The sequence below is a fragment of the Euprymna scolopes genome, chromosome 22 (genome assembly GCF_053919585.1).
Source record: "Euprymna scolopes isolate OS-2025 chromosome 22, ASM5391958v1, whole genome shotgun sequence".
Classification (NCBI taxonomy): domain Eukaryota; kingdom Metazoa; phylum Mollusca; class Cephalopoda; order Sepiida; family Sepiolidae; genus Euprymna; species Euprymna scolopes.
Window position 1 is genome coordinate 84,713,232 of NC_136503.1, and position 12,815 is coordinate 84,726,046.

The 12,815-nt window shown below is 36.2% G+C and overlaps 1 protein-coding gene across 2 annotated transcripts in view; it reads left to right on the plus strand.

The window, feature by feature from the left end:
* Positions 1–12,815, plus strand: part of LOC145243535 (mannan endo-1,4-beta-mannosidase-like) — a 78,455-nt gene that overhangs the window by 25,049 nt on the left and 40,591 nt on the right. For both annotated transcript variants that reach the window (XM_080106508.1, XM_080106507.1), the window contains exons 2-3: positions 583–696; positions 4,428–4,562. In XM_080106508.1, coding sequence (XP_079962634.1) covers positions 583–696; positions 4,428–4,562 — 249 coding nt within the window. The remainder of the gene's footprint in view (positions 1–582; positions 697–4,427; positions 4,563–12,815) is intronic.

A 12,815-nucleotide genomic window follows, 5' to 3' on the forward strand; every position in this document is an offset into this window, starting at 1 on the left:
TGACCTATCGATTATTATAACATAGCATTCTTCCCAGTTTCGGTTGAAACACACACACACACACACACACACACACACACACACACACACACACACACACACACACACACACACACACACAAATACACACCAATAAAAAAAACTGATACGCGAGTTTGAAGTCCGAAGCTTCTTTATATTTTAAAATAATGTGTGTGTGTGTGTGTGTGTGTAAATGTGAATGTGCCTGTGTACTTATATATACAAATACGAAATTATACTACTTTATGACACTAAAATCGATTGTGATTTATTTGTGAAACTATCAAACTATCAAACGGTCAATTTTATCCGCTGAAAAGTCAACAAAATCTACCAACACGCATACGCAAGCACACACACGCGTGCGCGCGCACACACACACACACACACACACACACACACACACGCGCGCGCGCGCGCACGCGCACACACTATCTCCCTCTCATTCTCCCTCGCCCTCTCTTTCGCTGTCTTACACACTGTGTTCCAGTTCTTGTTTCTCATATGTTTCCATGCGATTATCATTAACAATGTTTTCATGACCTTTTTCTTTATTGATAGCCCGAAAGAGACAAAAAGAAGAAGAAAAAAGGCCGAACTGGAAGGAGACTTGTTTAATGGGGAGTAAAATGCAGGTGGCCATTGTGTTTGTCTTACTATTAAGTCTGGGAACAGGTAAGTGTCTTAACTTTCTTCCAGAAGAGATTTTTTTTTCACAATACCTCCCCATCCTCCTCCCACCTTTCACATCTTATCGATTTCTTGGTCTCTCCCCCCACTCTTTCCCCGCTCCTCACATTTCATGCTTCTTCAATAGTTTTAGACTTTTTCCTCCATATCTAGTTTATTTATCTTCACAAACGCACACGAAACACGCACCCATACACACACACATACATCCATATACACACATATACATACATATAATATACACGTATACGCATACACATGCAGGCGCTTATAAATTTATTACTAAAATGAATTTTCCATTTCTCGCGTGTCTGTGTAAGTGTTTCTCACCTCTATGTGACTTATACATCATTATTTGTTGGTGCTGCACCTAGATTGAACATGGTGTCATAACAACATCAAGAAAACTTTATGATGTACTTACTTGTGAGGAAAAATAAACACTGTTCACCGAAAATGATAGAACTTCATCCAGTAGTTATATTTTTATAAAAACAATTCCACTTTTAATCGTACGAAGAACATGGCTACCATTCTTTATTCATCCCTTCACTGGCAATATAGAAAAGAAAAAAAAGTTAAATAAAACATTCCCACCAAATCAGGGCCGCTAAATATAAATTTCGACTGGTGATAACCCAAGATCAATTTCCAACATATTTTTGACCGCTTTGTCTATTTGTCCGGCAATACTTTGTCTTGGATATGTCATTAATATGACGTTTAATTTGTTAGGTTACATAAAATTGTGCATTTGTAATATAGTTAAATTTTGTAACGAAATTTTCACTTAATTAAAAAAAAACCCAGTAAGTATTCATTATCTGCATAAAAATACTAGTTTATAATAATATTTCGTTAATAATAAAACAAGTGAAAAAAAATTCAACTATGAAAAAAATTTAATTTTTTGATTTAAAATTTTTTTTTTATTTGACTTCATTTAAAGTTCGCAAAAATCAGGGATTTTTTTTCCTGCTGCTAAAGTTTAATCTTTATATGAGATGCTTAGATATTTAAATATTCAATTACAGTTCTTTTTATTATTGTCTGGGATACATAGATATTTTAATATTCTGTCGTCGAGTTTCGATTCTAGCTTGAGGCATTTGCTAGTCTGACTGCACTGAAGATCTATGATACAGCGAAACGTCTGTTAGTGGTTGACTATATATATTACAACCCGTCACAAAAACTCTGCTGAACGAATTCATCATATGTACAGGGTGCACCGATAAAATTGTCACTTTAGAAAAGACGACATGATTCCATTTCCGGTTGATGAAAACCGTTTTATTTTGTCGCAGACAATCTACTAGTAGGCCAGTTGTGTACAAATCCCAAGAGCGATAGGAGCCTTCTATCATGTATGAAAGTGACACAATGTTCAACAAACGAGATCGGAGATGCGCCGCTGTACAACTCAAGCTTTCTACCGATCTAATTTATAACAACCGGACCATTGCCAGCACCCTCAAAATGCATCGCTGGATTTCCACAAATAACAGGGACGTTCTGAAAACAAAGTTTCTGGCCACTGTTATGGTCTTTGGTTTGGTTTCAAATGAGTGCCACATCATGCCACCTCACGTCTTCGAAGTCGTCTAGAAAGTCAACACCAAAGTGTACCTGGATGTGCTGAAGAGTGTGGTGATTCCCTGGTGTAATCAGGTGGCCGCTGACAGACCATAGGTGTGGCAGCAGGACTCAGCGCTGACCCACAAGTCCAAAGAGACTCAGGCTTGGTTTCAGAAGGAGTGCTACGACTTTGTACCCTTCTCTCACGGGCCTCCGTCCTTCCCCCGACCTGAATCCGCTGGACTACTTCGTTTTGTCATGCGTCGAGAACATCACCAACATGACCTCCCACAACACCAAAACCAACCTGATCGCCGCCATCCCGCCGGCGCTTGTAGAAAAAGCATGCTCCCAGTTACGAACCCGTATCGAGGCGGTGATTGAGGTTGAAGGCAGTTACATTGAATAGATGTCAGCTCTACTACATAATCAAGTTACCTGAATTGATTTTTCAATAAAAGTTTTACTGTAAGACTGTAGTGTGGTTTTCTTTAGGGCGACATTTTTTTCGTCCCATCCTGTATTTAGGAGATTGAGAAAAGAAATCTATTTCCATGGTTGTTTCATTCTACTTTTTATGACAAAATATAAGTTTCTTTCTTTTTTCTTTTTAACTTCATTGATTCAGACGTTATTTCATACGAGTATAAATATTAGTATTTTATTTCGCATTTTTTCTTGATGCACACACACACACACACACACACACACACACACACACACACACACACACACACACACACACACATATATATTTATACGAATGTTTTCTCTTGTTAAATTTTATTTCTTTTCTATCAATACTCAGTTATAGGACAGATCTTGTAATTAATACCATGATTAGTCACCGTATTCTCTTAGGCATATCAGTCACTGATACACGGTAGGCAAAGTTTTTATTCTCCGTCTGAGTAATTCTACCGGTCTAATGTACAGGAACGAATTCAATTATTTTCTCGTTTCTCATTGGAGTAAAGTTACCCCCCCTTCACACAGCAGAAAGAAATTTAGAAAGGCGTTTTTGTCTTTTGGTTTTAACATATGTTTTCATCCAAAGTTATATGTATTCACAAATAAACGAAAGAGTCTCTGACCTGTGCAGTTGACACACTGCCCCTTTCTTCTTTCTATACCAATCGACCACCTGTAAGCCTCTTTCTATGCTTATGTTAAATAATTTTTGCTGATGTCATCAAATCTCCTCTTTGAGGTCAGCAGCTGACCCGATTTCTAATTAACCGCTTTCTTGAAAAATACCATTCTTTGATATTTGATTTGCTCCATAGACAATGGCATGTTTCACTTTATTCATTTCTTTTTAAAATAATTTTGACATTTTTATTTTGAGTGCAAAACTATCTGCAGAAGATCCCGGCTCAAAACCTGAGTTCTGCCTCATAACATTACACATTATTGAATTTAGAAAAAAAAATCCTTTATCAGAGACTTTAGATTGCAGTTAAAATTTTATTTTTTCGACCGTTCTTCACCCACAGCACGTAATATTGCCACCGAAGCATACGGGTTTATTATAACATATTTAGGGTCGAGGCTATGGTTAGGAGTTTGGGCAACAAGTTTTGAGTCTTTTTGATTAAATAAAGGATTCATTTTGTATTGAAGCCTGAAAAGTTGTAAATAATAAGTTTACAAATTCCATACTTGTTATTTCGTCTTTTTTGCTATCACAGCGTTTCATCCGTTTTTTGACCCTTCTATCGTCTTCAGGTGCTTTGAGTCAAACACGAAAACTATTTCTTACATGAGCGCAATTTTTACTGTCCGTATGCGTAATTCTGCCAATCAAACGTAAAAGAATTAAATTTATTTCTATCGAAGCAAAGTTGTGTAGATGAACAACACCATTCTTTGTTGGCTGTGATATTTTGATCTACTGACATCATGGACAAGAATCGTTTTTCACCTTCTTCATTTCTTTCCAAAACAATTCATGTTTTTTTTTATTTTGACGACTAGCTCGAGTTACAAAGCCCGCGTCCTGCGTCACACGTTATACAACTTTGCATTTAAGAACCGATTGATATCTTTGTCCCTCAATTTTTAAATTTCCATTTAAAAGAAAAGGAAAAGATGAAAATATTTCGTGATATCACTTCTTAATTTTTTTTTCTTTCCAGAAAGTTGTTCGCGAATAGTGCCGTTAGGAAAATACAAAATTAATGCGAAACTTCTTCCTCGTCCACCGCCGATCTCAACTTTTCTGAGAAATGTGAAGCAGCTTTTTTATATCCCGGCCCTCAGACATAGACGAGGTAAGTAAAACTGCCTCACACAGCGAGGGGGTAAGTAGAACCGACTTACAGAGCGATGGGGAGTTAAGAAAAACTTCCAATACAGGTGAGGAAATCGAAATTTCTTTAAAAAAAGAAAAAAAAAAAGAAAAAAAACTCAATCTTAAAATTGAATAATATTTCAGTAGTTTTCTTTTTTTTTTTTGGATTAAAATATTATTTGGATTCATGAATAGTTTTCATTTTATGTCGTTTAATTCATTTTATAATGCAAACCTAATAAACAAATATTAATCAACTAGCAGTTTACCCGGCTTTGCTTGGGCCCTATGTACTGTTCATAACTTTATGTGCATATATATATATATATATATATATATATATATATATATATATATATATATATATATATATATATATAATGTGTGTGTGTGTGCGTGTGTGCATGTATATATGCATATATATGTATGTGTGTGCATATATATATATACATATATATAGCTTATAGCATTAGAGGAATATGCATATGTATGTATGTATGTATGTATGTATGTATGTATGTATGTATGTGTGTGTGCATATATATATATATATATATATATATACATTTATATAAAATGGGTTAATAAATTCCAACGAAAGAAAGATGTATATTTAAATAAGGGAGTAGTCACCAACAATGTGTATTTTTTAACATTATTTTATTATTCCGTGTCTTGGTTTTTCATTGAGAATTATGTTTGGATCATTGTAATAATGTTTTTAAGTCATTGAAATCGTTTAAGCGCGTTTCAGACGGTCTGTGATGCGTCCTCGTCAGAAATTATTTTCAAATGTGTAAAAATGGCGATTTTCTTAGTTAGTTTGAAGTTTTTCCAAGGGTTGGAGGCTTGTAAGTGTTTATTATACATTGGTATGCTGAATTTTTATTGCTTTTTTATTTTTTATTTATTGTATTTTTTTCTTTTTATTTATTTATTTTTTATTTGGCTTGTCCAGGGAGGCGTTGACCTCTCTGTAGTCGCTATCTCTTTCTGCTAATGTTTTTTCTTTTCCTTTAGGGTGGGGTAGGGTGTGTGTGTGTGTGTGTGTGTGCGTGTGTGTTTATATGTGTGTGTGTGTGCGCGTGTGTGTGCGTGTGTGTGTTTGCTTTTATTGGTTTGGGAATGTGTATATTGTTTTATAGTATTTTGGGGTTATTTGCTTCCTTAGGAAGGCGGCTGTGGTCCGAGGTCGTTACTAATGTGTATGTGTAGGGAGGGGGGACTGACTCTTCTGAAGTAAAGGTAGGGGTGCTTTCATTCTATTTTGATATTTATTTTTTGGATTCTTGGATTTTAGTATTGTGATTTTTCGTTTTAGTCTTATATTATGTTTGTTTAGAAAGATGGGTGTATTTAAAATAGGGGATTTTTTAATGTTTCTATTTATTTGTCTCCCCATGTGGGTATGGCCAGACCCAGGATCGGTTCCTAGTGTGGGGAAGATTTTGTTCCCCAGAGGGGGGCATTGGAGGGGGTGTAGGTATGGGAGGGGATGATAGAAGGGATGATAGTCGTTTCAGTCATGAGGGGGTTCTCCTCCCCTGACTGAGGAGGGAGCGAGGTGTTGGAACAGATATTATACTATGGTTGTAGGTGTCCCCTAGTGTTGTTGGTTTCGAGGTTAAGTAGGGTTGGTATTGTTCAGTGTGGTCTATTAGAGATAGTGGTGTTATGTCTGTGTGTGGTTGTATGCGCGCACGTGTGTGTGTTTTAATGTGTCGGTTCTGATTTATGTGTGGGTGTGTGTATGTGTATGGGTGTGCATGCGAGTGTACCTTGCATTTCATGTTTTTGTGTGATGGTATTAGGTTCTGTTCAGTTCAGGAGTGAATCTGGTGATGAAGTTTTTTTCCTGTGTAAGTAAATAAAAATAATTGTCTGTTTGGAAGATTGGCATTATTTTGAAGCTGTTTCCACTGCATGTGTGTACGTGTTTTGAAACATAGAGGTGTCTGTTATCTGCAATTTTGATGTTGCTCTTATGTAAGGCCACTCCATTGCTGAAAGTTTTGGTGGCGCCTATGTAGGATTTGTTGCATGTTGTGCATCTTAGTGCATATACTACATTTCTGGAGGTGCAATTTAGATCCTTTTTTATTTTGAATGTTTGTGTTGGGTTTTTGAATGTGTATGTGTTACCTTCTATTATTATGTCACATACTCCACATCGCGGTTTGTTGCATTTTGTAACTCCTTTTGTAGTATGTGGGACGAGTTTTGAGGAAGTTAGGATGTGTTTTAAGTTTTTGGGTTGGCGTTTGCTTTTTATTATTTTTGTTGTTTTAAGTATGTTGTTTAGTTTGTCGTTCTGATCGAGGAGGATAAGGTTTTTTGTTATCTTTGTGAATAGTTATGGGTTGTTTGTGTTGTGTGTAGAGACGTATGCTAGAATTTGTTCTTTGTTGTGTTCTTTTTGGGTTCTTAGTTGGTCTATTGGAATTTTTTCAGCCAGTTCAATACCTTTCTGTATTAGTGGTAGTGGGTATCCTCTTTTCCGCAGTGTTATTTGTAGTTCATTCAGTCTAGTTGAACGGAAGTGTCTGTCTGTTACTATGGTGCAGACTCTACGTGCTAGGGAGTAGGGTATTGATTTTAGACAGTTTTTAGGATGGTGGCTTTTGAAGTGGAGGTATTGTTGAGTGTCTGTGGGTTTGTGTTAGATGTCTGTGATTATGTTGTTGTTTTTTATTGTTACTAGGATGTCTAGGAAAGGTAGTTCTGTGGGGCTTTGTTCTAGTGTATATATATACATATATATATATATATATATATATATATATATATATATATATATATAGCTTATAGCATTAGAGGAAAAGAGCGAGCTCAATTCTATGAGAGGAGACTTATCTGGACATTATAAAGCTCAACAAGTATCTTTGAAAACAATAGGAATGGGAAATGAAGTCACAGTGGTGGATATAGATTGGTTCATGTATTCAATTTCGAAGCCTAATGTTTTTCATCAGAAGAGTAGAGAAGATGCTAGGTAACATAATGCGGCGTCTAGCATGGGGTTCATTAGGAACGAAATAGATCAAAACAAATTAAAATTATAGATGATGTGGGGGGGGGTCGAATTCTAAATAAAGTAAAAAGAACAAAAAAAGAAAAAAAGAAAGAAGAAGCGATATACATATATATATATATGTATGTATATATATATATATACATATATATATATATATATATATATATATATATATATATATATATATATGTATAAAATAAAATAAAAGAACAAAAAAATAAAAATAAAAAAATTCTTGGTTTCGTTACAAAGGGGAAGAGTTGGATACCTAAATGAGGTATAAGGGATTAGAGTAGTGCATATGCACACACCAAAATACACACTCACACACACACACACATACATATATATATATATACATACATACATATTTACACACACTCACGCATACACATATACAATGCGGTTAGCCGACAGAAACAAAAGTTCGAAAAGTAGTATCCTGGGGGGATTTTAACATTTCTTTACAGGAAAAATGCCCCTCCATAGATAATAGACACTTTACACGCCGTTAAACTAGAACCACCGCACAACCAGTTAAGCCTCAACTTTAACCCTAAAACATATACTACATACACTTATGACTATGATAAAGACTCTATACAGCTTTCTGCACTACACTGTATATAATACGCCCCTCCTTTATTTAGAATTCGACCCCCCCAACATCATCTATAATTTGAATTTGTTTTGATCTATTTCGTTCTTAATGAATACAACGCTAGACGCCGCATCCCCACTATGTTACCTAGCATCTTCTCTACACTTCTGATGAGAAGCATTAGGCTTCGAAATGTCTTGGCATAAAGAGTCCCTTCTATCCCTCAACTAATCGATTGTATTCCCTTATTGAATAAATATATATGTATATTAAAAAGTTTGACTTATGTCCAGGTAACCTGCATCTAAAATTTCAAGTCTTTAGGCCCAAAATTGGCGGAGGAGTTTGGTAGAGTCTGCAAAGGTCAACTCTTTCAACTTCGACCTCTTGACAGCCAAATCTTCGCACAAAAACGGACTAAAAAGCTTGCTGCATGTCTGAATACTCTATATGTAAAATTTCAAATGTTAAGACCCAAAATTGGCTGAATAGTTTGCTAAAGAGCGCAAAGGTAAAATCTTTTGAATGTTGACCTCTTGTCAGCCAAAATTTCGGCCCAAAACCAATTAAAACGCTTGCCCTATGTCTGAATACACTTTATGTAAAATTTCAAATGTTTAGACCAAAAATTAGCTGAGTAATTTGGTAGAGACCGCAGAAGTCAATTCTTTTTAAAACTTTGACCCTAATATTGGCCCCTTAACATTTATTGATTTTGGCTTAAATTAAATTTAAAAGTTAGATCCATGTCCAAGGAACCTACATCTAAAATTTCAAGTGTTTAGATCCAAAATTGGTGGAGGAATTTGGTAGAGTTTTCAAAGGTCAAATCGTTGAACTTTGACCCCTTGACAGCCAAATTTCTGATCGAAAACCAATTAAAAAGTTTTTCCCAAATCTCAATACCCCTTTTGTCAAATCGCGAGTCTGTAGACTGAAAATTGACAGAGTAATTTGGTAAGGAAATGCACACACACACACACACACACACACACACACACACACACACACACACACACACACACACACAGGCAGACAATTTCACTTTTATGGATATATACTAGCATTTCCGCCCGGCATTTCCCGGGTGTTTGGATATGTATGTTGAGCAAAAAAAAAAAAAAAAAAAACAACGTGGTAATAGGAAGGCAGGCTCGAACCCGTACCGCAAAGGAGGAAAAGAACGAGAGAAAAAAAAACTGACGTCTATGCTGTTACGACCACCGCCAAACCGGAAGTGATGTTTTTAAAAATTTAGGCTACACAATCGAAAGGAGAGGATAACTTTAAAAAATATTTGCGAAAAAAGCGACCCCTCCCCCTGTAGAAAAGTGCCCAGTTTAAGGTGAAGATATTAATGTTTTTAGCCAATTTTTCGATATTTGTCGTCTGAAAAGTCGAACTACAAAACGATACTGATCTTGAGAAAATCAGTCGCCTCTGTTGAAAGTGTTGGGTACACATGCAAACATACATACATACATACATTTATATATTGGTAACTAAAAATATTCCACCCAAACCGATTAAAAAGCTTACCTTCTCTCTGAATACCCTTTATTTCAAATGTTTAGACCAGAAATTGTCTGAGTAATTTAATAAAGACCGCAGAGGTCAATTTAAAAAAAATCTTTTGACCCCTATTATTACCCCTTAAAATTTATTGTTTTGGGCTCAAATCATATTATTAAGTTAGATCCATGTTCAAGGAACTTATATCTAAAATTTCAAGTGTTTAGACCAAAAATTGGCGGAGGAGTATGGTAGAGTTCTCAAAGGTCACATTGTTGAACTTTGACGCCTTAGCCAAATTTCTGACCGAAAACGGATCACATTGGCTTTTCCATAATCTCAGTACCCTGTATATCAAATTTCGAGTCTGTAGACTTAAAAGTGACAAAGTTATTGCGTAGGGAAATATACACAGACAGACACACACACACAGACAGATAGATACACAGACACGTTGACTTTTATAGATGTACTAGCATTTCAGCCCGGCGTTGCCCGAGTATTTGGAGGGTGTATGTTGAGCAAAAAAAACAAAAATAAAAACAAACAAAAAAAAGCGGTCAATTTTCCCAAATCTCAATACCAAATTTCAAGTCTGTAGACTAAAAATTGACAGAGTTATTTCGTAGGAAATGTACACACACAGACACACACACAGATATAAAGACAGAGAGATATACCGACACGTTCACTTTTATAGATATACTAGGATGGGTGCCCGGCGTTGCCCGGGTATTTGGAGGGTGTATGTTGAGCAAAAAAACAAATAAAAAAAAAAGGTAATTTTTTTTTTACTTTTACCCCTACTATGACTCCTTAACACTTATTGTTTTGGTCTCAAATCAAGTTAAATCTCCGTACCCTGTATATCAAAACACACAGGCACACAGACACGTTCAGTTATATATATATATATATATATATATATATATATATATATATATATATATATATATATATATATATATATATATATATATATATACACACTTTCACCTGTTTGTCTGCAGTTGTTTTACCTTGTTCTTACATTTTGTAAAGGCTTAAAAAGGTGGAAATCAGTTGGAACGAGATCAAGGGAATATGTTGGATTGAACATAAGAAATTAGCCGAGTTGCAAAATATTTTCACGCATCACATTTGCAGCGTATGATCTCATGCACAGAAAAGAATAATTTTTTTTCTGTTTTTGAAAAATGCTGGGAGTTTTTTTTTTTTTTAAAGTTTTCGTTCATACACCCCAATTGGTCAACATGCTGGTTTGCATTTACTGTTTTTCTGCGTCCGAAAAACTCACGATGAATACAGACACGAGTATCCCACCAAACGCACAGTTGTTATAGCTGTCAGCTGCAAAACTAAACTCGGTTGGTTGTTTACAGCCATAATTCGTAAAAAATTCACTCCCTTCCCAGTCCATTCTACAGCGCAACCTGTAACTCCAGGTGCAGTAACCTTTCAAAGTTGCGCATCCCAAATCCATTCGTTTGGGAAAGCTGTCAACGCGTTACGTAAAGCGGTTCTTCTGCGTTGATGCGCTGGCCGATTTTTTTCTGTTATTTCTTTTCTCTCATCGTGCCACTCATCAATTTTTCAAGATTATTATTTTTTAAAATTTTTTATTTATTTTTTAATCATGTTCACCCCTTACAAAACATATCGCCACTTGGACGTAAGGGGCTACTATTTGGGGACATGTCTAGGAAAGATTAGCAAGATATTTCTTTATGTTACATTTAAACTTCTGCATATAAGTACAGCCAGGGAAGCAGGCAGCAGGAAGGGAATTCCAAAGTCTATCGAGGGAAGGCGCTATTAGAGTAGAAAGCTTCTTGGTATTTAGGGACCTCAACAGTGAAGGGGTGAGATCTTATTGCTAAGCGTGTTTGTTGGGGATATGTACGTCGAGGGGTTACAAGTGAAACGAGTTCATCAGAACACATTCGATTAAAATATTTGAAAAACAGGCACAGTGATGCAACATTGCGGCGATGGGACAGGGGCTGGAGCTTAGTTGATAAAGTGGGATCGATTAGATTGACAACTCTTTTTTTGGACTTTATCTAAGAGGGAGAGACTAGTGGTAGATGCACCAGCCCAGATGTGGCAACAATACTCCATGCATGGGCGAATGGTGGCCTTGTAAAGGTACAGGATACTCTCAGGTGTGATGTAGTCTGCTAGCTCGATATGGGAACCCACCTTCTTTGCAGCAGGCTTTGCAATGTCTTCTATGTATTTGTTCCAGTTCATATTGCCCACAAATTTAGGCCAAAGAGTTTGAAGGTAGAATTCTCAGGCAGGGTGCTATTTGTCATGGATATAGGGGGTTGGAGAGGCGTCTTGTAATTGTTAAAGGAGAGCAGCTTAGTTTTACTAACATTAAATGTTACCATCCATTTGCAGCCTCATTCCACTATAGTCTGGAGATCATTTTCTAACGATTCTGCTATTATCTTAGGTTTATGTTCATCTGTTCTTCCCTTATGCATATTATAGAGCGTTGTATCATCAGCAAATATACCCATCTCAAACACAATATTATTAGGGAGGTCGTTTATGAATATCAGGAATAATAATGGTCCAAGGATCGACCCCTGAGGCACTCCCGCATTAATGTTATGCTGCTTGGATGTACAACCGTCAATGACAACCTGTATGCTTCTATTGTTTAAGAAGGATCTAATTATATTTAGTATACGTCCAGTTATACCGTAGGATTTAATTTTCATTGTCAGCCCTTTATGTCAGACTTTGTCAGAGGCCTTGGATATATCAAGGGCTACAGTTCTGGCTTCGCCCGCCTTGTCAAGAACATAGTAAATGCGTTCAAAGATGACTGTTAAAGTATCTGCAGTAGAACAACATTGCCTGAATCCCTACTGTTTGTCAGAGAGAAGATTTGCTTTTGCGAGGTGGTGAACTATTAATTAATTAAGGTATCAAAGATTTTAGCGGAGAGTGGGAGAAGACTAATAGGGTGATAATTGTGAGGGTCTATTCTTTTACCAGAACTCTTATACACTGGTACCACAGAGGTCATCTTCCAGCTATTAGGGAAGCAAGATTCAGCAAGACATTTATTG